At 39.0% G+C, this 27,438-nt stretch overlaps 1 protein-coding gene across 2 annotated transcripts; it reads left to right on the forward strand.

Moving 5' to 3' along the window:
- Positions 1-879: 879 nt before the first annotated feature.
- EXOC3 (exocyst complex component 3) lies at positions 880-26,471 on the forward strand. 2 transcript variants are annotated; one of them, XM_064705674.1, is made up of 13 exons: positions 880-947; positions 3,759-3,943; positions 7,725-7,944; positions 9,656-10,337; positions 14,755-14,872; positions 17,268-17,393; positions 18,918-19,018; positions 19,508-19,618; positions 20,371-20,521; positions 21,245-21,367; positions 23,724-23,885; positions 25,045-25,172; positions 25,622-26,471. In XM_064705674.1, exons 2-13 carry the CDS (start codon positions 3,800-3,802, stop codon positions 25,791-25,793), a joined length of 2,238 nt encoding a protein of 745 aa, XP_064561744.1. In that variant the 5' UTR covers positions 880-947; positions 3,759-3,799; the 3' UTR covers positions 25,794-26,471. The 2 variants fall into 2 exon arrangements, with proteins under 2 accessions (XP_064561744.1, XP_064561742.1); XM_064705672.1 differs by having other exon boundaries at positions 882-988.
- The last annotated feature ends 967 nt before the right edge of the window (positions 26,472-27,438 follow it).

The raw sequence follows: 27,438 nt of genomic DNA on the forward strand, positions 1-27,438 counted from the left end.
CTGCACCCCGGCGGCCACAGCTCCCGGCACATCCCCCAGGCAGCGCCCTGGGGTCCGGGCAAGGCCGTGGTGAGAGCTGCATCCCGGCCGTGGGGAGAGCTGCATCCCGGCCGTGGTGAGAGCTGCATCCAGGCCGTGGGGAGAGCTGCATCCCGGCCATGGTGAAAGCTGCATCCCGGCCGCGGTGAGGGCTGCATCCCGCGGCCACAGCTCCCGACAAATCTCTGGCGAGCACAGCAGCGCCCTGGGGTCTGGGCAAGGCGTGAGGAGACAGCCCCACCGCGGGCCGAGTGAGGAGCTCCCCTTCTCCTCCGCCGGAATAGGCAGCTTCCACACGGATATGAAGGCACCGCGTAAAGTGCAGCTTAGCCAGCTTATCCATTTTCATTACAGAATCACAGAATCTGTTAGGTTGGAAAAGACCTCTGAGGTCACGGAGTCCACCCAGGCTGACCCAACACCGCCGTGTCAAGCAGACCGTGGCACGCAGCCACATCCAATCATGTCCTGAGCACCTCCAGGGACGGTGACTCCATCACCTCCCTTTGGCAGCCCACTCCAACACTTAACAACTCATCCCGTGAAGAAATCACTCCGTGTGCTTCCTTCTTTTTTTTCCCAGACGACGCCCACTGCAGTAGGCGCCCTCACCAACGCAAAGCTTTGACACCTCACAAGAGTCCTGAAGTTTTATTGTTATTGGCTTTTTGTTTGTTTTTTTTTTTTTTCCCAAAACTATTTCGGCGACTTTGAACGAGGCCCCAGCAGCACACACTGCGCCCCTTAACAAAAATACTGTTTAAAAAAAAAAAAAAAAAAAAAAAGAAAAGGAAGAGGAGGGTGAGGAGGCGGTGCCAACGACAGGGCGGTGCGCATGCGCGGCCGGGCGTGCGCCGGCGCACCGGGGGCTGTCAGCGCCTTCCCGAGCAGGGGCGGCCGCGGCCCCGGTGAGTGCCGGCCGCGCGTCCCTCCCCGCCGCTGCCGGCCGGTGAGCGCCGTCGCGCCGGCCCCTGCCGGGCTGTCGCGGGTTGTAGGGATCCCGGTCTGGCAGTGGGAAGCCGAGGGGGCGGGATGGGCCGGGTAGATCCGGGGAGCCCCTCGGGGTGGCGGGGCCGAAGGGGGTGCTGAGGGTTCGTCCTGTCCCGGGGCCGCGGCAGGGGGCGAAGGAGCTCGGGCGTGCCCGCGGGTGGGTCTCCGGCCTTTGCCCGGCACGGACGGGCACCTGCGGCGGTGCGAATGATTCGAGCTGAGGCGCTGCTGCCAGGGAGGAGCCGGGCGGGTCCGGGGCTGCCGCCGCCGCTGCTCCCCCAGCTCTGTTCGGAGGGCTCGCCGCGTTACCCGCGTTACCCTGCAGGAGCAGGGGCCTCCTCTGCAGAGGGACAGCGGCCTCCCCTGGGAGCCTGCCGGCCCCCTGGCTCGCCTCTGCACCGTGAGTCCCCAGGATGAGGGTGCGATTGCGGCTGGAGCCTTCCCCAGTCGGCTCGGGACGCAGTTTTGTTCACTTTTGCCTCTGTTTTGCGCTGAAGATGTATGTAGTTTTGACTGACAGCTTCTTTATGAAATTGACGTGGCTTCCTAAAGTTTGCTGTTCCTTTTGGGTGCTTCTACAAGAGGCTGTCTGCCTCGACGTGTTAGTTACAGTGTGCTGGCTTCTGATTCTGCTGACGAGGTCTCCTTCATGTGCCTGAGTAGTGGATGTGTGAGCTAAAGATGTTGTAACTCTGCGGGATGTATTCAGAGTTTTTAATAAGGGCAGTAATTCAGGATAAAGCTCCCTGCTGCAGTACACCATTTCTGTAGTAAATTAATATTTAAAAGTATCATTTTTTTTAATTTTAGGTAGAGCCCTTATAGCTTGGAGGTGGATTGAGCCAAATGAAACTGGAGTATTCATTCCAAAGCACAAGTGATGGAAATAGATCTTGCATGTTTAGATGAAGAGTAAGAAATCGAACATGGTTCGAGTTAACCAGGCCACTAGTAAAGAAGGACAGGAGTTACACTGTAGACATAACTCTGGAATAAGTTCATACTTATGTATGTAATTCTTGCAGCTACTGGAGATACAAAACTTCAGACATAGACTTAGGCTCTTACAGAGCTCGCAGGCAAACCTTGCCTGGAATGTTCTTTAGCCATGATAAGTTATAAAATTTGGAAGTTTGCTAATGCTCTGCAGAGTCTGGCTGGGATGTAGTTAATTTTCTTTATAACAGTCTGTGTTTTGGGTTTGTGGCAAAAAGAGTGCTGCTCACACCATAGCAGTGTTTGGCTATGGCTGAAGGGGGCTTGTACAGTGTGAAAGCTTGCCATTTTTCCTAATCTGCCCTCCACACCTCTCAAGCAGGCTGGGGGTGGGCAGAGATTGAGAGGGCACAGTGGGGACATCTGACCCAAACTGGCCAAAGGGACATTCCCTGGTGTATATCATGCTTAGCAATAAAATATGGGGGTTTTGTTTCCAGGGTAGTGATTATTCAGAGACTAGCTGGAGTGCTAGTTTGCCTGTGGAGAGTGGCGAGCAATTTTCTTTGCTTCAGTTTTTTTCTTAGGGTTTTTTGGGTGCCCCCAATATTTCCTTCCATTTATCAATTTCGCTTGCCCCATGAGTTTTCTTGCTTTTGCTCTTTCAGCAAAAAGAAAGAGCACTTTCTTTTTGCAGTGCACTCTGCACACTTCTTTAGATCACTGTTCTGCTGAGATTAAGTAATGTGGTGGATTTATGAGTGCAGAGTGCTCTGAAAATAGATACCTAATTTCAAGGAATAATGTGGGTTATGAGAGAGTATAATCTCTAGCTGTGGCAGCAGAACCTAAAATGTTCTGTTTGGTTGCAAGGCTAAAGACATAAAATGTTGGAAGTAATTTGGAAGCAATGAGGAGCTCCAGATAGATTCCTCAGAGGTCTGTGGCCATCATGGTATTGCATTTTTGGTGATGGGATCCTCCCTATTTTCTGTTAGTAGCGGATGAAGTTTGAGAGAACAGGTCTGCCTTGATGGACAGCAGATGTTACCTCTTCCCCATACTGGTTTGCCTGCATGTCTTGGCTTCACTAGAAGTTCTGCTGGAGACTGAGGTGAAATACATGAGTAATTTTTCCCTACACCCTGATGGACTGGACTGATACTGTGAGAAGAACTGAAAACAAGAGTAGGAAATAAAAAATTATCCATCAGAAGCCTAAATGGAGGTGCTCTATAGTTAAGCCTCTATGTTTGGAGCTTCCGCTGCCTATGTTTCCCCCCAGTTTTGGTAGCAAAATTGACCTTTTGCTGCAGGAGGGCTGTGGTTCTCTTGAGTCCACCCAATTGTAGTTCAGGATGAGTTAGGACTTTGGCTTGAACTTTGTACAAGATTCCATTATGCTTGTTTTATTACCCTTTGAATAGGCCAACCTACCCTTGGATAAAATAGAATCTCTTCTTTTAATGAAGAATTGGTTGCCTTGTGGTGGTGGGCTTTTTTGGAGGTATTTTATTTTGTTGGTTTTTTTTTAAATTCAAACTTAGAGCAAGGTAAATGCAAAACAACAATGAAAAACATTGCAGGGGAACTAATGAGACTGAGTTAAGTGTCTTTAAATGTAGTTCTTGTAGAATTCCAGTTGCTTCTCTTTAGAATGTGGTTTAATGATGCTTCTGTCAAGTTTCGCTGCTTTTATTGCTGAAGTTAATTCTCCAGTTGGTAGCTTTGAAATGTCACATAGCCATCAAACGAAAAAAGGTGGGCTTTTAAAAACTTTTATTTCTTTTCAGTCCTGTTAAGTAATGAAGGCATTCTGAGGTCCTAATCAGCCATGGAGGAAACGGATAGGGAAGCAGTTGCAACAGCTGTTCAGAGAGTAGCAGGAATGCTCCAGCGTCCTGATCAGCTGGATAAAGTGGAACAGTATCGCAGGAGGGAAGCTCGCAAGAAGGCTTCAGTAGAAGCTCGACTCAAGGTACAAAGCTGGATAAACCTGAGTGTCTGTGGTGTATCATGAGTGTACTTTCTTTTTTTTCCTTCTGTTTTTTTGGTTGTTTTTATTTCTTTTTAATCTGCATTTCAGCCAGATGGATATTTTTAAACCAAGGACTTCAGTTTTTACTTTGTGTCCAAACCAGAAAATCTGTGTCCTGAAAATAATGCAGACTAACATTATACATCTTATATTCAAGCATTTCAAGTATTCTTAGGTCCTGTACCTTCTGCAGTTTATTCATGGACAGCTACCCTGCTGTGTAGCTTGTCAGCCAGCAAACCTTTGTCTTAGTGACTGAATACCGAGCTTGTAACAAAAAATTGATGGTTGCATCTGAGAAAGGATCAGTCAGTTATCCCTCTGACTTTTACATGGGTTTAGGGAAGATAGCTAAAATGCATCACATTTTTGTCTCTTCTGGAAGTGACCCCATGATTTTGCTCCTCCTTTGCATGTGTAATTGTGAGTGGTAGCACATTCACACACATGGACTTAGCTTGATATAGGAGTATGGTTATCCTGTGTTTATTGTCCATATCTTGCTGAGTTTTGTGTTTTCTTCCTTCACTGGTATTTGCCAATAGTCATTTTAGACCACTGTATTCAGCAGGTGGAGTAGTCTTAGAAAAGTGTTTTGGGAAACATTTTCTCAGGTTGAAGTGTCTGGTATACACTGTATCTAATCTTAAATTCCACTTAGTTTATTTTATAGCTATTTAACGGCTATTCCTTTGTGGGAGTCTGTATAAAGTAGAAGAAAACCAGTTTTCTTGCACAGCGAAAAATTTTGGTATTTATACAAAATGTGCTATTTATATATAGCAAATTATGTGTTGATTTTTGTAGCATAGAAACAGAAATTTTTCTGATGACTTGGACGGGGCTTTTCAGATTTAAGTCAGGAAGCATATAGAGTCTATTAATAAATACATCAGCTGTTTAGATACTGTGATCTATTTATAATATATGAGCACAGTCATTTGCTTGGCTGCTTCTATGGACAGTCGTGACCAAACTTTGTAAGTGCCTAAATCCACTTTGTAGCTATTTTCCCTATTGTTTGCCTTAAGTTAGTTCAGTCATTCATAGGTGGTCGGATATACCTGTTCCAAAAAGAAGTTCAATATCACTTAATCCTCTCAGGATTCATTCCTGACAAAGGTGCTGGTTAGTGATGCAATGGACAGCAGTGCTGATTTTCCCATGAGACTCACTCTAATGGAAGGGAGCACAGAGAGGATGTAGGAAATACTATTGCTGTGGATTTAAACTGTGTCTGTGTGTGGTGTGGAAGATGGGGAGACAAACATTAGGATCAACATCAGAGGAGTTGCTGACTTCTGAGACTGAATTGATTACTGCTTCATCTGAGTGAATCAACACATGGGAAATCTTTCAGTGTGAACATGTTAGGTGCTTCTTCCTTTATGCTGCCATCTTTGTCATAATTTTCTTCAGGTGAATCTAAACATCCTCTCCAAATCTTCTCCTGTGTATTTAGTTATGTCCATTTCTTATATCCCTCACTGCATTTCTTCCCATGTAACATAAATTCTTAGAGGAAGATCTTCTTTAAAACATATCAAACTCAGTTTTGTGTATGAGACTGATGGCCCTCAGTGAAGCAGTATTTTTGGGGTTCAGTAGCAGAACTTTGAAAGAATATGTGGAAGAGCACCAGGTAGCATTGTAGACTGGTGCTTTTGGTTCTGTAGTCCAGAATGTAGAAGAGCTGCTTGAAATCTCTTTCAGAGCCTGTAAAATTATAATTGTTGGCAGCCATTTTTGTTAGTGCTCTCAATCTATGGAAGAATTTCTCTGTGAAGAAATTCTGTATAAATACACATATCCTAGGGAAGTTTCTAGGTTGTGGATGTTCCAGAATACAAACATACGTGAGTCCTCTCCCTTTTGATTCTTAGCTGCTGTGCAGTTGTGGATTTGAGCCATAGGGAGACCAGGAAGCCAGGATTCATGTTGAAAGCTGTCAGTTGAAAAAAACATGAAAAGAGAAGTTTTGAGCCCTTTTCCCAGGATGGCTTAGTTTTGGTCCTGTTTCTTTAATACAGTGATGGTCAGTCCAATCAAAGATGAATATGCATTCTAAGAAGCAGAGTCTAGACTGGGACATGCTTTGTTCTCTGCCCCATCACCCCATCCCCTGGCCCCAGCTGACTATTTGAAGACAAACTGAGCAGGGATGGATGTCTGTTTTTAGAATTTTCCATGTCCATTTGAGTCAGAGATTGAGATCCCTGACTGTTTCAGTTCAACCTTATCAAGTTTCTGCAAAAGATAAATAGGCAAAAATTTGAATATGTAATACTTGGAAGATCTGCCTCAGAAAAAGTTATCAAAGCAAAAATATTGAACATTTAATAATCATGTGATTTTTAAAATACTTTATGGTCAGCTGCAGAAGATTGTGTTTGAGTATTCTAATTATCTCAGTTCCTGTAGAGGAAAAATGTGTTAATGCAGCAGTTCTATAGATAGAAACAGTATAAAAATGCCTTACTACTGCTTAATTGTGCTGAGTCTGCCAGGGAAATACATTTTTATCAATAAAATCAGCATGTCATAATTTGAAAATACATAAATAATCTTAGTTTAAAAACCACTGCATTTTTCTAGCACTTTCCCAGTACATTTAAAACACAGTAAATGTTGTTTGCAGTTACTAGGATTTCCTCTTTGGCTTCTAGTGTCCAACAACAAGTTCCAAAACTATCCAAGTTTTTGGGCCTTAAAAGTCTGGCAAAAAATGTGTTTTGAGCTTAGGAAAACGATTAATGCCTCATTTTCTTTACTGATTGCCTCAAGTTCCCAAGTTATGCAGCTGAGTTTTCACTGATAGCTTGCTTGTCTTTTTGAAGCCTGTTATTTCTAGTTGCATTTTCCACTCCTCTGATTTCACCTTTATCACATCTTTTTAAAACTATGTATCTAAAAAATGTGCTGTGGATGTGATCTGATTTCTTTCACTCAGATATGTGCTATAATGCATTTTCTGTACAGTGTCTGGACACTTGAATGATATTCAGGCCCAGCAGCCTCTTTGAAGAGTCATTATTTCAAGTGTCACTTGTCACAAGACATCCATGTCAATAACCTGCCTTTATGCCAGAATAATCTAGCAGTTGTGTTGTTGGTCTGGTCATTGATGTTTCACAGCGTGAAAATTATATTCAGTTTGGGGTTTTGTTGTTTGTTTTGACTGAATTGCTTTAGGGGTTTCTTTTGCCTCCAGGAGCTTTTGGATTTTTTTTAAGAACATTTCAGAATTAAATTTGGGCTTTTTTAGAACATTTCCTGTTGCGAGTGAGAATTTGTAATTGCATTAGTAAAATGCTTTTGAGAATCCGTACATACCAAACATTCTGATGAAACATCAACTTTCTTTGATATTCCCCTTTGAAATCAATTTATGAAGGAAATGCAGAGAAGTCTCATTCCTTTGATCCTGGTTTAATATAGATTACAAAGTTTACAGTCCATCTCCCTAAGCTCCTATGTTAGTTTGTGGGTGGACTAATTGTATCTAGGTCCTTCAAAAGTGGATACAGCTTCAGAACTTCAAAAATATAGTATGTGGGCACACACAACATTTTGCATGCTTATAGTCAATTATAATATTTGCTTTTCCTTTTTTTCTGCTGAAAATGTTAGATACTGAAATGAAAATTAAATCTTGAGAAATGTTGAAAATATGAAACTTATGAAGAATAATGTGGGCTCTCTTTGTCTTTTTATATTTAAGGCAGCAATACAGTCACAGTTAGATGGAGTACGAACAGGTTTAAGCCAACTGCACAATGCACTGAATGATGTGAAGGATATCCAGCAGTCTCTGATAGATGTCAATAAGGACTGGAGACAGAGCATCAACACTATAGAAAACCTCAAGGACGTTAAGGATGCTGTAGTGCAACACAGCCAATTGGCAGCTGCTGTAGAAAATCTCAAGAATATATTTTCAGGTAATTTACTGTTCTTTTCTATAATCCATCACATACTGAAAACACTTCAGTATGGTGCTAACAGCTGTAAGTTGTCAAGTAATGTTGAGAGCTTTAAACTTCACTGGAAACAAAGAGTTAAGGAAGAATGACCTCCACATCACATACAGGGAAGTAGCTGGTAAACATTTAATATAGATGAAGATTAATGTGCTGTAGGAACTTCTAGTCTGGCCATCACACACAACTCACAAAGAAATTTCTTGCAAGTAGTCAGTAGCTGGGATAGCATGTTTGGTATAAAAGACTGAAATGTGGAAGCAACAAATACAGAAAGAATATTTGTTAGGTTCTAGTATATTGCTATCTGAGCTGGACACCTGCAGTGAGCCTGTTGGGTACAAATACTATGAAATTATTTTAGGAGGCAAAACCATTTTGTACCATTGTACATTTGTGAGGGTTTGAAAAATGAAATAAGATTAATGTAAGAAAATGGATACTGTAAAGATAAAGAAAATGTGATTACCTGTGTCACTTTGCATAGCTGTGATGGAATGCACACTGCATTCCATCTTGTGTCATGGTAAATTCCTTGCCAGGACTTCTCTACTTATAAATAATTTTAAGTATCTTACCTCTGTAAGAGGGACTAAACCTATCAGACTAATTTGATTGTATTTAAACAGAATTTTCTCTCCTTATATCTTCTGATACTAATACACAAAGTGTACCTATAAAGCAAAATTGCTTCCCAGCCATACCAGGTTGATTAATTTACTGTGTGTACGTAACCTCTACAGTATCAGATACAATGTGCAACTTAAAGAAAAGTGTTTACATGTCTAGCAATTAAAAACAAGGAACAGCAGAATTATGCGTGTATCAGTGTGGAGCTGTTTTGGGGGTGTTGTTTTACACAGATGAGTGCAACTGAGACAAAAAACCTTTTGAGGATTTCTGAGAGGTTTTAAGTATGAAGCATCTCCCCCTGGAGCTGTTAAACAGGATAGTTGTTCTGCTCAGAGATGATCAAATGTTTTATAAACAAAGTGGTTTTTATCATGATTGAAAAGACATTTACACACACACAATCATTAGAACTTTTTGTGAGCTGCCAGTTCTATCACTTGCTGCCTTTTTCGCAGTGACAAATTTTTCTGATGAGATTTTTCAGTTTTTCCCCCACAGGATCCTAATCTTCTTTGGCAGGATTCCTCAAACACTGAAAAATAATACAGACAAAAGATCTTCTAAATATTTTAGCAGCATAGGTAATTATCCCTAGCTTTTATCTGTGCTTTAAGCAGGCAAAAACTGTCCACGAAGGAGGTAAAACTTGGCATTTGTTTGGTTTATGCAGCCTCAGACTCAACAAAGTGAGTGACTTTTCTTCAGGCAAGTTAAAAGCCTTTTATGTAATGTATAAGAAGGCCAGCACTGCAGTTTATTTCATAGACTTTCCAGGATTAATTTATTTATTTTTTGGCATCCGGGGGGAAAGAGAAAATTACATTGGCACTGTGATCTTTATTTAGACACTGATCAAAAATGGATATATAACATTTACTAACAATTTTTGAATATTTCAAAATGATTTCCTTCAAAATATCTAAAAGTAATTACTGCAGCCATTCTCCAGCTTTTTTCCTAGTCCTTTTGTTGTCTTCTATTAATTGTTTGTATTTTGCTAGCAGTGTTGTACTGTATGTGATTTTTCTTTGTCTTTCAGTTCCCGAGATAGTCAGGGAGACCCACGACCTGATTGAGCGCGGGGAGCTTCTGCAGGCTCACCGGAAACTGATGGATTTGGAGTGTTCTCGTGATGACCTGATGTATGAGCAGTACCGCATGGACAGCAAAAACACACACGACATGAACCTCATCCACACATACTTTGGGGATATGCAGAAACTGTCTGAGGAATTGGCCAAGCAGCTTTGGATGGTGGTTCAAAGATCTCTTGTTACAGTGCGTCGAGATCCAACCTTGCTTGTCTCTGTTGTGAGGATAATTGAGAGGGAGGAGAAAATTGACAGGCGCATGTTAGACAGGAAAAAACAGACTGGATTCATACCTCCTGGCAGACCAAAGAAGTGGAAAGAAAAGATGTTCAATATTTTGGAGAGAACTGTGAGCACACGGATTGAAGGCACTCAGGCAGACACCAGAGAATCTGACAAAATGTGGCTTGTGCGGCATCTCGAAATCATCCGTAAATACGTCCTTGATGACCTGCTCGTGGCCAAGACCCTGCTGGATCAGTGCTTTCCTCCACATTATGACATTTTCAACAGGTTGCTAAACATGTACCATCAAGCTTTGGCCACCCGAATGCAGGAACTTGCTGCAGAGGATCTGGAAGCAAATGAGATCGTTAGCCTTCTAAGCTGGGTTTTGAATACATACACCAGGTAAGGCCCCCTTATCCTTTCTGTTAGCAGTAGGAGGAATGCAGAGAGGAGACATGCAAAACACAGTTTGTGCTGGTATTTGCTTATCTATTAACATACAATAAGATAAAAACAGAAAAAGGATAATATCAAACTATCAAGTTCTTTACTATTCATTACACATTTTACTTCCTGGAAATTTTTCCTTAAAACTAGATTGTGTTTTATAGTTTTGAGTAGCTTTAAATTTTAATGCAGTTAAAGCCTGCAGGAAGCTGCAATCACCTCGTATTTCTGTACCAGTCTGGTGAAATTTTGGGAGGAGCAGGAGACTGAGAGCTCGTGTGTGAAACAAAATGTTTGTTGTGGCCACAGCCCCGGAAGATCTGTATGATTATTAACTTTCTATTGTTCTCTTCTGCAGGGGGTGGGACTGCTTCAGTTGCCTCATTACTGTTAAATGGAAAGAATGTGGTAACTTCCTTTAGGTTTTCTCTCAAAACTGTGTGATGATTTTTTTATTTAGAAGAATTTCTGCTTACAAGTTGTTTTCTATGATAGTATTATGCTTATTTTGACTTGTCTGATTTGTTGGGATAACTTAAGCATTGTGGAGGGTTTGTTGAGTTTTTTTTTTTCATTTTCCTGGTAGAAACAGCTCAAATGGCAACTCTTTAGTTTTTGCTGGCATGTAGTTACTAGAGCAACTGATTTGTTTGGGAAAAAGTGCTGCTAGCCTTTCTGTGGCTCATGACTGTAATCCTGTTCTGAATAGCTGGCACTGACCCAGGCTCTGTGCTGTGTGTACTTTTGATGTCTTCAATTGTTCAGTATCACTAATGCAACAAATTTAAACACTTGGTGGGTTTAGAGCGTAGTGCCATAAAGACATAGGCAGGAGATAATACTGTTCTGGGGAGTTCTCATAAGCAGCTTTCAGGTTTGTGTTCAGGACTCTGTGCTTTACTCTACACTGCAGAGTCCTCCTGGTTTTTCTTCCCTGCAAGGAAGAATCAGGAGCACCCACTTGTGCATGCTTAGATACCCATGGAGGGTATAAGAGAGATGCAGCCACTAATAAGCAGCTGAGTTAATTGGCCTTTTCTTCTTTTGAAGGCCAGAGGAATAACTCTACAGTAATGAAAATCAGAGATGTGAGTCCTTCTCATGCAGAGCCTTGGCAGAAACCCTGCTCTCAGGCTCTTTATTTGTGTCCTGGGGCTTATGTTCCAGTAAGGCAGTTCTTGGTCCTAAATTTACCCTTCCACCTTCCCCCAGAAAGCAGAGTAGATTGTTACTGAGTTAGACAATTCAGAACTAAAGCTTAAATCTGTGTGTTCCAGCACTGGAAGGGCAAAGGGAGGGAGCAAAGCCAGTGTTACTTCTATTTACAAAGCAAACAAACCTTGCTAAGCAAGTCATGTGGCTCACAGCACCTGGTGGCTGAGCCTTGTGAAGAAAGGGAAATGGTGAGAGGAGCAGACACACTACAGGATATCTGAGAATGCTCTTCTCCCTGCATATCTGCATAACAGTGGCATGGAAATTAGAGGAAGTACTTTGAAGGAAAAAATTAAGGCTTTGACTTTCTCTCTTCTCTAAAAAAAAGCCCAAGAGGGCAGTTCAGGAATTATATTCCTACATGTTACAACAAAAGGTTATAAATAGGATGATAATTACTGGAAAAGTAATTTCCCAGAGAAGATGTGGATGCCCCATCCCTGGAAGTGTTAAGGCCACCTGCTCTAGGGGTGGCATGCCACTCATGGCAGGCAGGTTGGAACTAGGATGGTCTTTAAGGTCCAGCCCAAACCATTTTCTGTGATCCTGTGAGAATTTGAGAATTAGCCACTGGGTATTGGGAGTCCACAGTGGGAGAAGAAATCAGTTCAGGTTTCTGAGTGAACAAGTTAAGTTCTCAACAGGGATATTTGCAGAGCTTATCAAATCACAGTTGCTGGACATCTTTTAACAATACAATAAACAATTCTCCATAGAGGTATGTGTATAATAAACTAGGAAGGAGAATGGTATCATGAGAACTCTGAATAATAGAGGGAAAATATAAATTTGTATTGTATTTGCATATTGAAGCTGCACTTCAAAACCAAATGAGAGAGTACTGACTGAAAAAAACATTGAGGTTTTATGTGATGAATTTCTGTATGGAATTTTTTTCAGTATTTACAACATAGGAGTTACAAAAGAATCATGGGGGTTTCTTTATCAGACCATGTCTGCATGAAAGCTGGTTTTTTTAGAAATATATTCAATTTACAGCTCAGAAATAAAGTGATGCTGCATGTGGAATAATAGCCTTTAATACTTGAGTGGGAGTTTTATTGTGTTAAGTGGGTTTCTCTTCTATGTTTAAGCCAATGAGAGTTCTAGAAACATACTCTTATTATTAAATCTGTGCTGGATTGGGACCATGACTCCAGTCTGTGTTTGAGGAAAATTATAATTCTTGTAAGATCCTGATGCTCATATTCATAGCATCGTTTTATGAGAGACTGATCAAGTGTTGACAAAACTGCTATGAGATCACCAGGATTGCTACAGACAGTGTCAGCAGTGTTCGCTTTAAGGAACAGAAGGAATGCTACTGTACATACAGCTGGATGCTGTCTCTGGAGCCAGTATCTCTTTTCACCAGATAGAGCAGGATTGGTGGCAGAATAGAAGCTTTCTGAAATGCTACTTTCCAAATTATAATCAAGTTGAAATTTCAGACATAATTGTATTAATTTTTTCTTGAAAGTAAATGACTTCACAACACTTAGAAGTCTTGTGCCATTTGGAAGAGGATTGTCTGTCACTTCTTTTCCCCTGGGCACTTGGTTGTGACAAACAGGAAAGAGAAATTATGTATAGAAAGAATCTTTATGTTGTGGGCTAAAGATTGTAGAAGGTCCTTGTTTTGGGGTTTCAGGTGATGTGCTTTGAGAAAAGGTTTATGTCTCTGTGGCCTTTTGAGCAGGGATAATGGTGTATGATGAGGCCAGCAATGTTTTCTAACATGGCACAGTGCCATAAACAGCTTCTCACTTTTCCTCTGAATCAAGCTAGAGCAGATCCTGCTATTTCATGTGTTCTTTCTGTAAACAGCAACAGAATGGAATTCAGTTTTCTGAATAGACTGAGCCACTTAAAATAATTTCAACCTCTTTTCTTACAAGCCAAGAAGATGTTATTAGTGTAGGATATTCAGTCACAGTAGCTTTTATGGCTTCAAATGCAAGAATTTTGGTATTTTAAGTTGGTAGCTGTAGTGGTTTTTTGCAGTACTTTGGGATTTATTTTTTCCAGAAGTGGAAGCAACACTGTGCTGACTCCCTGCATGTACCCAGAGGACAATTTCAATTTGCAGAACTATCAAACCGGACACTTGCTTAGGAATTTAGGTTGCCGTTTGTTTTTATAGTGGCCTCTGCAAATACAGAATTTGTGGTTTGCTTCTGAAAAGCACACTATAAATGGAATGTGAAGCAATTTATGTTATTATGATTGAATATATTTCCATCAGCTGTTAATAAAGCACTCTCTGAAGAGTGTGGGTTTGACTTATTGATTTGTTTGAGCATGAAATATTAAGAGTTCTTGCTATGTTGTGCTTTGGCATAGCTTTGGGGATTTTTTGTTTACACAGGCCAGTCATTTTATGATCTTATATAGATGCAAAATATTACTGTAAAGTATTAATTTTGTATAATCAGTGTCAAAATATTTTGCTTTAGTTTCTTTTAAATCCCATAAAATCAAGAACTTTTCTTTGCAAGCAATTGCTCTTATACAATACCCATGAAGTGCACCTTTGATTTGTCTTGAAAGATGCTTCTTCCTCTTAGATTAGCCATATTCTTTACCAAGACAGGAAGCATAGGTAGCTTTTCTTTTAATATATTTTAATTTTTACATGGATGTGATACAAGTACCAAAACAAGCTCTTTTGAGAATCTGAGGACAGTAATTCATACTTGTCACTGATCTTTACTGTTCTAAAATTCAAAATGTATGAATTGTTTTTCATGACCTCTGAAATTTAAAAGATACATAAAAGTGTCCCCTACAAAGAGCCCACAGGCTGAAGCAGTTGGCTTTCATTTAGTTTCAAGTAATCATTACTTCTTATACATAAAAGTAAGGAATGCATGGATAAGGTTGTATATTTAAATGTCTGTAATACTTTTTATTATATCCTGGGCTGTAGCTTTTACAGTCTTTCTTTCATTCATATAATTTTATTTACATTTCTTGTAAATGCACTGATTGTTGCACTTGCTATTAAAAACTCTTTGAAATGTGTAGGTACTGAAAAAATTGTGCTTTACACTGAACATACAGAAGAAGTTGTATAATTTTTTAGTTTTTAACTCTTAATCTCATTTTTCTTTATTAATCTGCAATTTTTTGGTTTGTTTTTTTTTTTTTCATTCAGTGCAGAGATGATGGGAAATTCAGAACTATCTCCTGAAGTGGATGTAAATTCTCTGGATGCTCTGATTTCACAAAATGTGGTAGACCAGCTTCTCAGCAAGTATATGTCAACACTCACTGTGAGTAATAACAGTGCAAAGGCACATTTAGATGAGTTTATATCTTCATTAGTACCTCAGTGCTGCTCCTCTATCAGAGAAAACTGTGACAAAGGTGAATCTAACACTATCACTTTTATGAAAATGCTCATATCCTATGTGTAAGTTTCTTTATAAAACCGTAATCAGATGCTTTTATATATGTAAATCATAACATTTCAAGTAGTAGTTATGCTTTACAGACTATTAATAATAATTTATTAGAAAGGAAGGAATTCCAGTCTTCATATGCCTAAATTCATAGTGCTGGTATGTTAGCACTTAAAAGTACACTGTAGGCTGTTTGGTCCCTGTGGTAGCTGCATCAACATTTGATACAGATGGGATCTTTTAAGGTAATCAGGATGTTCATGTTTGCCAGTTTGATTCTTTTAACAGCCTTTTTCCTTTCATGCCTGTTAACTGCATGAGCATAATTTCCTTTTGTGGATGCCATTTCAAGTGTATCTTAAATATCAAGGCACTGTTTCTTCGTTATCCCAAGAGTCACTAGAAACTGGTGAATTTCATGGCGAAGCAGGCATTATGTGATTGTCAGATCCACTAATTGCCTCTGAGAGTGGTTATTTGTGTAGTTGTAACTTTGGATTTGCTGTTCTTAAATTATCCAATGAATTCCTACTTCTCCTAACTTTAGGAGCTCTGCCAAGCAGAGGAGGGAAATTTTTGTGCTTCTTTGGATGTGTCAGCTACTGAAACGTGTCCAGCAACAGCAACTACTTGGACTTTATACTCTTCACAATAATATGAATCAACCTTGTAATGACTCAGGGAGGTTGTCAGTAGAGGCTCTGCTTCCCATTAGCTTTATTAGGACTTTTTTGCAAGGTTATTTTTTCTGCCCTTACCTTTGGGGCAAAAAGCACATTGCTTTGTTTTCTCAAGCTACTTTTGCCTTGACTCAGAAAGTGCCTTTGAATTAATTTTGTCCTCAGTTAGCATGAAAAAAACCACCTATATTGTTTTTTTAGAATTGTTCTTCCTTACCTACTGAAAAATAGTATGTATAGAATGTTGTTTTATTTCATTTCTAGAATATAAATAAAACAAAGCTGCCACTCTGTTTAACAGAGCGGCAGCTTTCTTTTTGCTGGTTTTGATTTTTGGCTGTATCTTTCTTTTACGGCAGAAAATACTGAAACTGCCTATTTGTATCACTTCTACCTTATTTCTTTTGATGTTGTTTAAAAGTGGTTTTAAACAAAATGTAACTAGTTCTGAAAAGTGTAACTAGTTCATGAAAAATTGAATGCTAATAGATTTTAACAGATTTCTAGCATATTATTTTTCCAATCGCCTTAGCTTGAAAGAAAGTCCCTGTAAATGCTGATCTTAAGGTGAAAAAAGTTCCCTGGGCTGCTGGCTTAAAAGATTGTCATGCAAGTCATATCTCATTAGAGCAATTCCATGCTTATGAGGAAGAAGGGTAGTGCATTGTTTCACACAATTGAAGAGGGTACTAGATGGACTCTTATGACCTTTCTGTTTGTGCCTGCTGGTGATGTGTAATTTTGCATGGTAGGGCACGGTAATATACCTGTGACATGTTGGAAAGAGGTATGAACATTTATATTACTACAGGGTTTAGGCAAATGTGAACAAAGCAGAAAAGAGGCAGAAATCATCAACAAGCAAGACAGAATTCAAAGAATCCAATTATATATTTAGCAAACATGCTGATCTTTACTGTTGTGAATAGGTCTGTGATATGTGTCATGCAGAAAACTGGCTCAGTCTCCTTCTAAACCCGGTTTTCCTTAATGTCTGTGTGCTGTACAATGTGCTGGGCAGATGGGAGGAGAGCCAGCCATTGTATCCGTCACTGTGTTCTGCAGCACTGTGTTCCAAGAAACACAGCCCATTTAATCTAATCCTGGGGTTTTGTACCCAGCAGTAATGAGCACCAGTTTCCTAAAACCTAGGTGTAAAAGGAAGTACAGGCAGATATGTGCAATTTTTCCTACATTAAGTATTACTCTTATTTTTTCAGCTGTGGAGAAATTCAGGGGTTTTTAGGTGTTAAAGCCTGAGCCTTAATAAATTCTTCCAAAATTAGTAAACATGTTGATTCTGACAAACTGACCTACCCCTTTGTGTTAGGAGCACTCCCCTTCCAAAATGTGCTGAAACTTCAAACTGCACCACTTGTGTTCCAGTACTAACCTTTGTCTTTGTCAATGCAAATTTGAATTTGTCTGTTACCTGTATCCTGTAGGAATGGCAAGAGTGGTCAGCATTATCAGTTATTATGCCACTCTTCATTATGGAAATGACTGCTGTTCTAGATGTTGTAGCAGAGGCTTTAGTTGTGTTAAATTAAATCTTTTCTTTCTCTTGTTTGCTTTTTTAAATTAAGTCTAACATCATTGGCTGGCTGCGAAAAGCACTGGAGACAGATAAAAAAGACTGGATAAAAGAAACTGAACCAGAAGCAGATCAAGATGGGTACTATCAGACTACACTCCCAGCTATTGTTTTTCAGGTATAAGACAACTTGGTTATTCTAGAAAATCTACAGAAGCAGTGCATGGATTTGGAGGAATGGAGGGGAAGCCAAACTTTCTAGAATAGTGTTGTTTCTGTGTCTTTTGAAGTATAGTGGGTTTTTTTCCCTGTAGAGCTGTTAGTTGAAGGGGTTGTTTCTTTGAAGGTTTTTGTTTACCTTTTTTACTTCAGTGCTTAAAGACATAGTTCTTTTTTTCTGTGTAGATTAGAAACATATGTTCAGTTGATATTTGTATTTAGTGAGCTGTTTTTACTTAGGTCTCTTGATGTGAAGCTGTAATATATGACATGTGACTTACTAGGACAGTTTTTGTTAATACAGTGCTGAGTTAGGCTGTTAATACAGTTTTTGTTAATACAGTGCTGAGGTAGTTGGGCATATATTTGTTACTATAAATTATTCATTATATACAAGCACCTTAATAATAGAATAAAAAGTTCCACTGAAGGTTGAAACTGTTGCTGTTTTAAACACTACTTCAGTTAACATGAATGCCTGTCCAAATTAAAACCAGAAAAGATCAGGTGATTTCTAAAAATCCTTTAAAAAATATCCAAACCTGCACCACCATCAAAACTTTTGACTACCAACCCTATTGTTGGTAGTGGAAAGTTTTGAAAGTGATCTTTATCAACCAGTAAAATGTCAGCTTATTATGCTCACTTTCTAATTATTCTTTATAAATATTGTGTTAGGTACCTTCAATTAAAGATAGGTTATCTCTTCTTCCTGCATTTGTTTCCCATTGTATTTTTTTTCCACTTTATGCCAGGATTTTTGCTACATTCTTTCACATTTGTATTAGTGCCAAGGTTTACTTCATCTAATAGTTTTCAGAAAGTGTGTGATGTCAAAGAACTGGTGACTGATTATTGCCTTTAGTGTCATGCTGAGAAGGACTGCAGTGCTGAGATGCATCTAGCAGTGAAATTTTCAAAATCATCTTAGCATAGAAACAGCTCATGTTTCCACCTGGCTTTGTATCCTTTCTTTCTAGTTTGCCTCCTCTCAAACATAGTTGCCTGTAAGTCACCTGGATCATGTACCTGCTTGTGTTTCTAAAGTTTAGAGGCTCCTTTACTTCACTGTTCAGTGTGAGCTCACTGCTTTCATATATGGGAGAAACAAAGGAATTTGAGTTTTAGTGTTATTTACTACTAACTGCAGGAGCTGACCCTGGAACTTTGATACACAGTAAAGCCAAAGCACTACTCAATTAAAGAGATTAAGTACTGTTTTGCTGAATTAAGAATGCAGCTGTTCTCAGCATCAGGAGAACACTGCAGCATGCATTAATAGTTGCCAGTAATATATTAATTACACTTGTGAAAATAGTGGCTTTTGGTATGGTCAGTGGGCTTGTCTGGGGAAAAAAAAACAACAAAAAGCATCTGTAGAGCTGATGGTAGTAGAAGACTTCAAGAGTCCAAGATAGGAGTTCTGTCTTTGCTTTACCACTGATAAAAGCCTCTCTTTATAATTAAACTATTTTTGTCTTAGATGTTTGAGCAGAATCTTCAGGTGGCTGCTCAGATAAATGAAGATTTGAAAACAAAGGTACTCATTCTATGTCTTCAGCAAATGAATTCATTTCTAACCAGGTAACATGATGTTTAAAATACAAATGCTTTATCCTACCTCAGTCTCTCTTTGTTCCTACTGCTCCAATACTTGTTTTTTTGTTTGGATGTTTCTTTATTGCTTTGTCTTTCTCTGTTGCATTCATGCAAACCAGGCTTTTCTCCTCTTTCCTTTCCTTCCTTTCTTCCCTTCCCCAGTTTCACTGCAGAAGTTCTTCTGTACTGGTGAGTGGTACTTATGGTTCCTGTCTGCAAACGGCTCTTAATTTTTTGAGTCAGTTCTGCTTTCTTTTATATCTCAAATTTATACCTCTTTCTCTAAAGGAAGAGAGAAAACACCTCCTTGGCTGGATTCTGCCCAAAACAGAAGGACTAAACATCACACGAGCAACACACTCTTATATACTTCTAAATCCCTGACAGACCCTTGTGAAACATTTGTTCCTATGGGTGCATTTGAGTTCTTACAGATTTGTGTCTGTTTAATGCCATTCATTTTATGTGTTACAGGTACAAAGATGAAGCACAGTTCTATAAAGAAGATCATCTTAAAAATCGTCAGTATCCTCAGTGCTATGTTCAGTACATGATTGCAGTCATCAACAACTGTCAGACCTTCAAGTAAGCCTGCATGTCTTGCAGTACTGTGAGAAGAACAGCTGTTGATATTTCAGCTGTAATACTTCCTCTTCCCAGAACCTTCTCTTCTGTATGCAAAGCAAGTTCAGTTAACCAGTAGTTAACTGAATAAACTTAATAGTAAACTAATCAGTAGTTTAGCTGACTAAACAAAGTCAACAAGTTTGAAGGTAGTGCTGTTTTGAGAGGCAGGTATTTTGATTGCTTTTGCCTTTGGTAAGTCAAGCCATTACCTCTCACCAGTGAAATACCACGTGTTATCCCAAGAATTTCATTGCCACAGAAACATTTATCTTCAGCTTACAGATTTTTAAAAAGTAATTTCACTTTGTTTGTCTGAGTCCTGTCATCTTTTCTCACCTTCAAGGCCACCTGTGATCAAGGTGGACTGAACTAGAGAAAAGTAAAGGCAGAACCTTCTGTGAAAGTGTATCAGAATGTGGCTCATGTTTCAGTGATGAGCAATCCAACTTCCTGTTATTCTATATCTGCTGCCACTTGCAGGTCTACTCAGCATCAGCAATTTGTTACCAACACACATGTAGTCTACACTGACCACTCCAAAATCGTGCTGGAGAATAAATAAAGGCTTCCAAAGCAAGTAGCAGGCATTGTTTCCCCTTGCAGAAATAACTGTCCTGTGTCTTTTTCCATGTATGTACTCCAAAAATTTAATAGTAGTGCAATTGTGCATCAGTGAGTGACGAAAACCCTTTTTTTTTTCCCTGTCACAGAGAATCCATCATCAGTCTGAAAAGAAAATACTTGAAAAGTGACATGGAAGACACCTTGTCAATCAGTCATGCAAACATGGATGCAACTTTAGACATCATTGCTAAAGAAGGCTGCTCTAGCCTGCTAGATGAAGTCTTCATGGATTTAGAGGTTAGAACTTGTCTCCTCAAAAAATCCAGAAGTATTATTTATAAAGAAAAAAATAATTCAGAATGAAGTAGTTGTGGAGCCTTTTGATTGCTAAATATATAAAATGTATGGTTTTTATATATGGGCTAGCAAACAGTAAACATTAGTATTGTTCTTCACTGGTATAGTTTGCATGTAGGAGACTGGAAGGTTGTTTAATTAGGTTTCATGGGATGACTTAAGGCAGGTGCTTTGTATATAATTAGTATTTTCTAGCAGATGTACTTAATTCTTACAACTCAACAGCATAAGACTATTCAGGAAACTGCTGCTGATATTAAGTTGTTATTGCAGGTACAGTTCATCTGTAATTAATATGTTTAATTGATTCTAACAGTGGGCCCCTTTCTGTCTGGTAGATTTCCATGCTTAGAAATTCTAGCTTCTTATTAGAATGCCTCAGGGAAAAAATTACTACTTGAAAGAAATTGGGAGTATGGGGAGGGAAACAGGGCAATTAGAGAAACAGCAGGAAATGGTGAAGAGAGATGCTCTGGGACTTGATAGATTTGTCATAAAATTTTGAATATAAATACCTCGAGTGGCTCACATGAGGAAGGATGTGGGAGAAGCATAGTTTAGAAATTGACAAAACTTAAAATTGTCTCACATTTTTTAGTAACTGCACTGATCTGATGAATCTGTCAAAAACCCGATCTGATCTCTTCTTTGTCACCTTCCCAGCCCCATCTGAATGAGCTGATGACAAAGAAGTGGCTGATGGGGTCTAATGCAGTGGGGACTATCTGTGTCACTGTAGAGGATTATTTCAATGACTTTGCAAGAATTAAAAAGCCTTACAAAAAGGTAGGTGCAAAATACTCAGTGATACTTTGCAAATGTACTCTGAGCATCATGTTGATTTGGAATTTCTGAACACCACATGGAATTCAGAACTGAAATGCAGAAATTGGAATTGATTCATTACTGGAAAGGAAAAAATGTTCATCATCATACTGCAGAAATCTGAATCTACATTTTTTTTGTTCACAGGCATATAACACTGTCAAAGATCTAAGTTGTAGTATTTAGTCCAGGAAACTTCTTGGCATGTTACTAGATATTTTTACTACTTTACTTTTCTACCTCTCCTCAGAAGTTTGTACTCAGATAAAATTAGCTCCTCTGAAACTGGTTTTCCTGGTATGTAATTACTTTTTTTAATAAAAGCACATCAAGTAATTCCTAGTTTTAATATATACAATGAAGCATAGTGAATTTGGTGCCATAAGGGTTAACAAATGCACAGTGCATGTTTAAAGTGCTCTTACAATAGTAAATGTGCTAGGTTAGGATTTTTTTCCCCTCTCATCTGTCAAAGGATATCAGAATTTCTCTATTGAAATTTATCTATCAGAATTTCCCTATTGATGGAAACAAGTACAATAATATGGAAGATTAAAGGCAGGTTCATGTAATAAGACAGTATTAAATGATTGTCTAACACTTAGGAACCCAGCAGAAGCTAGCAAGATCAGTATTTAGGTGACATCTTTGAAGTTCTTAAAAGGGCTTAAAAGATAGAATAAGTGTATGATTTGGAGACTTTCTTACCTTAATTCTCAAAGTAATAATTATAACTGCTCAGAGTTTCTCTGATGACCTTTTAACCTTCAGTATTTGCAGATCCTAGAGGCCTTATTATGTGAGTACATGTACTTACAGTCCAGAAAAAGTGCACAAAACAAGTTAGGTCAGTCTCAGAATTAGTCTGTGTCTATGGAACAGCTTTCTTTTCCAGATTTAGTTTGTTACTGTGAGGTTTGAGTGCTTGGCATGAGTTTTGAGGTGTTAATACCAATCTCTGCAATCACATATGTTTCATTGTGTAGCATTTATTGCCACCTTGTGGGGAAGAAGCTTACAAGCAGATTCTTTGGCATTCAACATACCTACTTTTCCGCTGTCTCCCAGCACAAAAAAAATCTCCCATAAAAGATGCCATATGTTCTAGCACAGGCTGGACCATGCTTTTGTTTCCCTGATTTGTCATGGGATTTTTTTCAGATTTTAAAATATTCTTGAATAACCCTGTTTTGAAAGTACAGTTTTTAAAAGCCACATGAACAGAGCACCACAAAGGAGACTGTAGCCCAATGGGAAGGAGGGAAGGACACAGTTCTGTAAGAGAAGAAATCTGGATCTAAGGCATTCATTCTGCTTTGCTGTTTTCCTTGTGTGTAACTTAAATGCTCTACCATACCACTGTTGGCTCTTGTGGAGTGTTCTCAGTTGTAGTGGAGCTGTTCCTCAGTTCCTCTCCAGCAGGATGGGCCACACATTTCAGCCCCCCACAGTCTGTTTTGTGCAGTTCATTTTCCTTTGTGTAACTGGCATCAGTTCCACCAATGCAAGAGAAGCCATCCCTGAGCAAACACCTAACTCTGGTATTTCTGCAGACTCCTGAGAGCAGAACCTGAAATTGCATTTTCTGGGTTCTGGATGAGGGCTGTGACTTCCAGTACTTTGCAATCTGTTGTGTTCTCCCTTTTTTATTTTTCCCCCCTTTTTCTCTCTTTCCTGAAAGGCTTTATTCAAATTTTGACTGAAGAACATGTTTCAATAACAACTTGAAACTAAAGTTTGATCATACTACTAATAAAACATGATTAAAAGTTTGTGACTACCTGTTATGCCAGCTTTTTCTTAATCATAAGTAACTTTGTCACCAGGCTTAAGGGTAAGAAAAAACACCTGAGTTCTTATGGGATTTAAGGACTCTGCTTACATTCCTGTTGAAAAATAAGCATGTGAAGGTTTTGGGGTTTGAGTTTTGTTCTTTATTTTCAGACCTCAGCATTACTCTTGCACCAATACCAGATGCTTCATCCAGGTACCAGTAGATATTTCCCATAAAGAGAGAAGTGCAGAACAACAAATCAGTCAAGGAAAATCTGGGAACGTGGTTGTTCTTTGGTGCTCCTCAAAAAACTCAGACATATTATTAAAGATATCTTGGGCTTGTTGCTCCTTGGCTCATCATTAGAGAAGGAGAGATTTTCATTTCTGTTAGCACTGTGAAAATCTAAAACCACTCAATCTATATTAGCAAAAAATGTATAATGGTGTTTAAGTGCATATGCACAGTTCAAAGCCTAAAAATAATGCCTACACCTACAGGTATCACTGGCATAAAACCCTCCAGCTTTTCCATTTCTTTCAGACAATGACTCTGGAGGCCCATCGGCGAGTGGTTGTGGAATACATCAGAGCCATCATGCTGAAACGTATATCTTTCAAGAATGCAGAAGAGAGAAAAGAGGGTGCAGAAAGAATGATCAAAGAAGCAGAACAGTTCAGATTTTTGTTTAAGAAGCTTGCAGCTGTAAGTATTTGCTTTGGGTAATGCTGTTAAGCTGGTAAGTTACAATAACCACACATGTTTATTGTTTGGGGGAAATGGCAAGAGTTAAATCTCCATCTCTCCAAAATGTGGAGTGACTTGGGAATATCAAAGATGCCAGCTGAGGGCACAGACAGAGATTCTGAACACTCAGGCCAGCTGCTAAAATTCCTGAGCACCAGTTTCTGCTGCTTTGTGTATATACAGCTCTTTGCAGCTGAATATTTGAATGGTCTCTGAGAGATAGGTGCCCTGAATTCATAGTAGAAAGTGAAAGAATAAAGCACTTTTAAAAAAAATAAAAATCTGTCTTTACTTTTCCTGGCCAGAAGAAAGGCACCAAACAGATGCCATTACTTATTACCTAAGGAGCTTGCAGTGTGTTCATTTGGATCAATAAGACGAGTATGTTGGCCCCATTTAAAGTCCAGTAGAAATAGAAAGGACGGGCTAAAAAAGGTATTTTAAAATCAATGTACAAGACAGGCCTAAAAGTTTTAGCCCCATAAGGAACAGGGATATTAGAAAGCTCCTAGGGCCAAGAGATGACAAAATGCAAAAATAATACACAGAAGGATAAAGCCTGAAAAACTGGAGTAGTTGATGGAAGAGGTTGTGGAATAAAGGAAATAAACCACACCTGATAGGCAAAACGAGATGACCTTGAATTAGAATACTAAAATAGTCCAGAGTTTAAATAGATACAGTTCAATCAATCAATTCCTGAAAGCTGCTTTGGTGGCCAGATGACTTGAAGGAATCTAACAGAGAGCCAGTTTTGAAGAAATGTTTCAGAAGAGATCTGGCTTTCATGTCAGTTATTCCTAGTGTTTACACTCATAATTACCCAAAGTTGAAGACTAGAATGTATCACCATGTGGATAAATACAACATAGTGTTTGTAAGACACTACTTTCTTCACTGATATTCTCAGAGTAGGTCTCTAAATGAAGAACAGAGAGAGAAAAGGATTATGGTGACAATTCACAAATATTTGGGTTTTTTAATGTCTGAAAATTTAGCTTTTTGGGAGATTCAAGGGTGTTGTCAGACAAAATATTAATTAAATTATTATTTGTAGATTTGAGGAGTATTGCTATTGTTTTGGGAGATTTTTAATAGTTTTTGTTTACTTTTGCAGGGCTCTGGAGAGGACACTGAAGGACTCTGTGACATCATTGAAGCCATTGCAGAGGTTATCAAGCTGACTGATCCTTCACTGCTCTACCTGGAAGTTTCAACTTTAGTCAGTAAATACCCAGATATCAGGTAATTCTCTTTGCCCTCAGATTTGATAGATAGATAGATAACACCATAATTTCCTTGGGGTTTGGGCAAATTTTGCAATTTAAAACGGTGTAAATGTGTTCATATTTTCCATGTTTTAGACTGTAACCACTTTCTTGTGAAAGTAATGCTAATGTACAATGGATGTGAGCTGGACTAGAAGTTACAACTGCTTAAGTACTGCAGAGGAATACCAAAAATACTTCAGCTCTGTGTGTTGGGAGGATGGAGTAGGTTTTAGATTCCTAAAAGCAGCCAAAATGGTGCTTTATATTGAGCAGGAAAAACCAGTTCTGAGTGAGTAGAGATCTTATTAAGAATAAAAAATTACCTGAAACTGAGTGAAAGGATTGCCAATTAAGTGCTGGTTTTGACAAAATCTTTCTTGTGCAAAGCCTCCTAATGCCAGTTTTTCCCATTTCCTTTGGCAGGGATGACCACATTGCAGCTTTGCTGACAGTGAGAGGTGATGCTAGCAGAGATATGAAGCAGACTATCATTGAAACTTTGGATCAAGGTCCAAGCCAACCCAATCCAAACTATGTGCCAATTTTTAAAGAAATTACAGTTCCTACTCTCACTGTGCCAAAACTTCTGAAGTAATTGACAACTCTGTGTTTGTGTGTCATTACTGCTCTGGGATCAACGGGTTTGAAGTATTTGTGGGAAAATTTGGCAACACTGTTTTGAGTGAAGTTCAATATACATTGATACTTGCTTGGCACATTTCTTTCTGAAGACTTGGACGTGAGGAAATGCAAGATACCTGAAAGGAGGATTAAAGGTCATGTTTGAAGAATGAAGCTTTTAATGGCATGATTTGTTTTTTTTTTACTGACCCGTTTGTCACAGCTGGTTTTGCTGTCAGCAAACACATTTTTCTTGTGGAATATGTTTGCACAGTGCACTGCAATGCTATATAAAGATATTTATACCAAAACCTGCAGAGCTGTATTAGTGCTGGATATACTAACATACATCACTTACAATGCCTAAGCAGACTCCTTTAGAACTGTCTTTATATGGCACTGCATTCAGTGTTAATGTCAATCCACTTTCACATTATATTTTGTGTATGTACTTACTTTGGTGTAAAATAGTTTATTGCAGAAAACTTAATTATGAAATCAGTTTCCTGACTTAAAGGACTGATTGAAATTGCTACAGTGCAATTTGATTATAGGTTGAATAAATAAATAAAGACATAAGGTACAATTTTTTTCACTGATTCACAAAAAACAGCACATAAAGCACACCAGTTCAATAAAATGTTAAACCATTTCTATGTTCAGCTATGATTCTTTGCATCCTTGCAGATTTACAGAGCATGTAAATCTTTTTTGTTGTTTTAAGTGTGAATAAAAATTGGATTTAATAGTTTTCTGAAAACACAATCTACTGGGTTTTATTTCCACAGTATTTTCAGATTAATCTAATTATCAAGTAGAACTAGGTAATTGTGGATTCAAAATTCCTTGATGAAGGATACATTTAAGGCATTATCTCTTAGTACCTGACCAGAGCTGTCAGAGGTAAGCACAAGGAAAACATGTACCTATATTGTTTTAATTCAACATTCTGGAGTTTGTCTACCTAACACCTTTGGCCACGCAGGCCTTGTGCCATTCCAGCCCTGTCTCCAGCTCCTCTGTATCCCTGAAGAGCTATGCACAGGTTGGTAATTTGGATAAAGGATAGAGCTGAGACTGTGACTTCCTGCAGTGTACAAGGACAGTGTCCCCAGAGATGGCTCAGTAGAGCATCATCTTGGTATCGCTGTGCTTGAGGGATTTCAGTGCACGAGTCCCATGGAGTCTAGAATTGCCTGGAAATTGTAGGTACAGGGAGGGTAACTTCACTGTTTTTTAGAGGTGTGAAAAACGCCAATCACTTGTTTTTAAAATTTTAAAAGTTTAATAGTAATAAAATGGTTATAAAAATAGTAACACAATTAGAGTAATAACAATTTGGACAAATTGAATTAGGAAAATCTGAGACAATAAAAACAAAGAGTTACAGACGTCCGGGTACCTTTTTCTGGGCATCACGAGCCTGAAAAAGAACCCCCGTTAACAAAGGATTAACCCTTAAGAACAATAGCATATTCATACACTTCATACATGATGCATAAATTCCATTCAAACACTGGATTTTGTCTGGTCATTGTCAACTTCTTCCTTCTAATCCTAACAGCACCTTCAAGGTGGGAAGAAGTTAGTTTCTTCCGATAAGAAGGCAATAAATTCGT

The sequence above is a fragment of the Zonotrichia leucophrys genome, chromosome 2 (assembly GCF_028769735.1).
Source record: "Zonotrichia leucophrys gambelii isolate GWCS_2022_RI chromosome 2, RI_Zleu_2.0, whole genome shotgun sequence".
Classification (NCBI taxonomy): domain Eukaryota; kingdom Metazoa; phylum Chordata; class Aves; order Passeriformes; family Passerellidae; genus Zonotrichia; species Zonotrichia leucophrys.

Coding starts and splice junctions, on each gene's coding strand:
- EXOC3 (XM_064705674.1), top strand. CDS start 3,800: ATGGAGGAAACGGATAGGGAAGCAGTTGCAACAGCTGTTCAGAGAGTA. Junction 21,368..23,723: donor TTAAAAAGCCTTACAAAAAG/GTAGGTGCAAAA, acceptor CATTTCTTTCAG/ACAATGACTCTGGAGGCCCA. Junction 25,173..25,621: donor AGTAAATACCCAGATATCAG/GTAATTCTCTTT, acceptor TTCCTTTGGCAG/GGATGACCACATTGCAGCTT.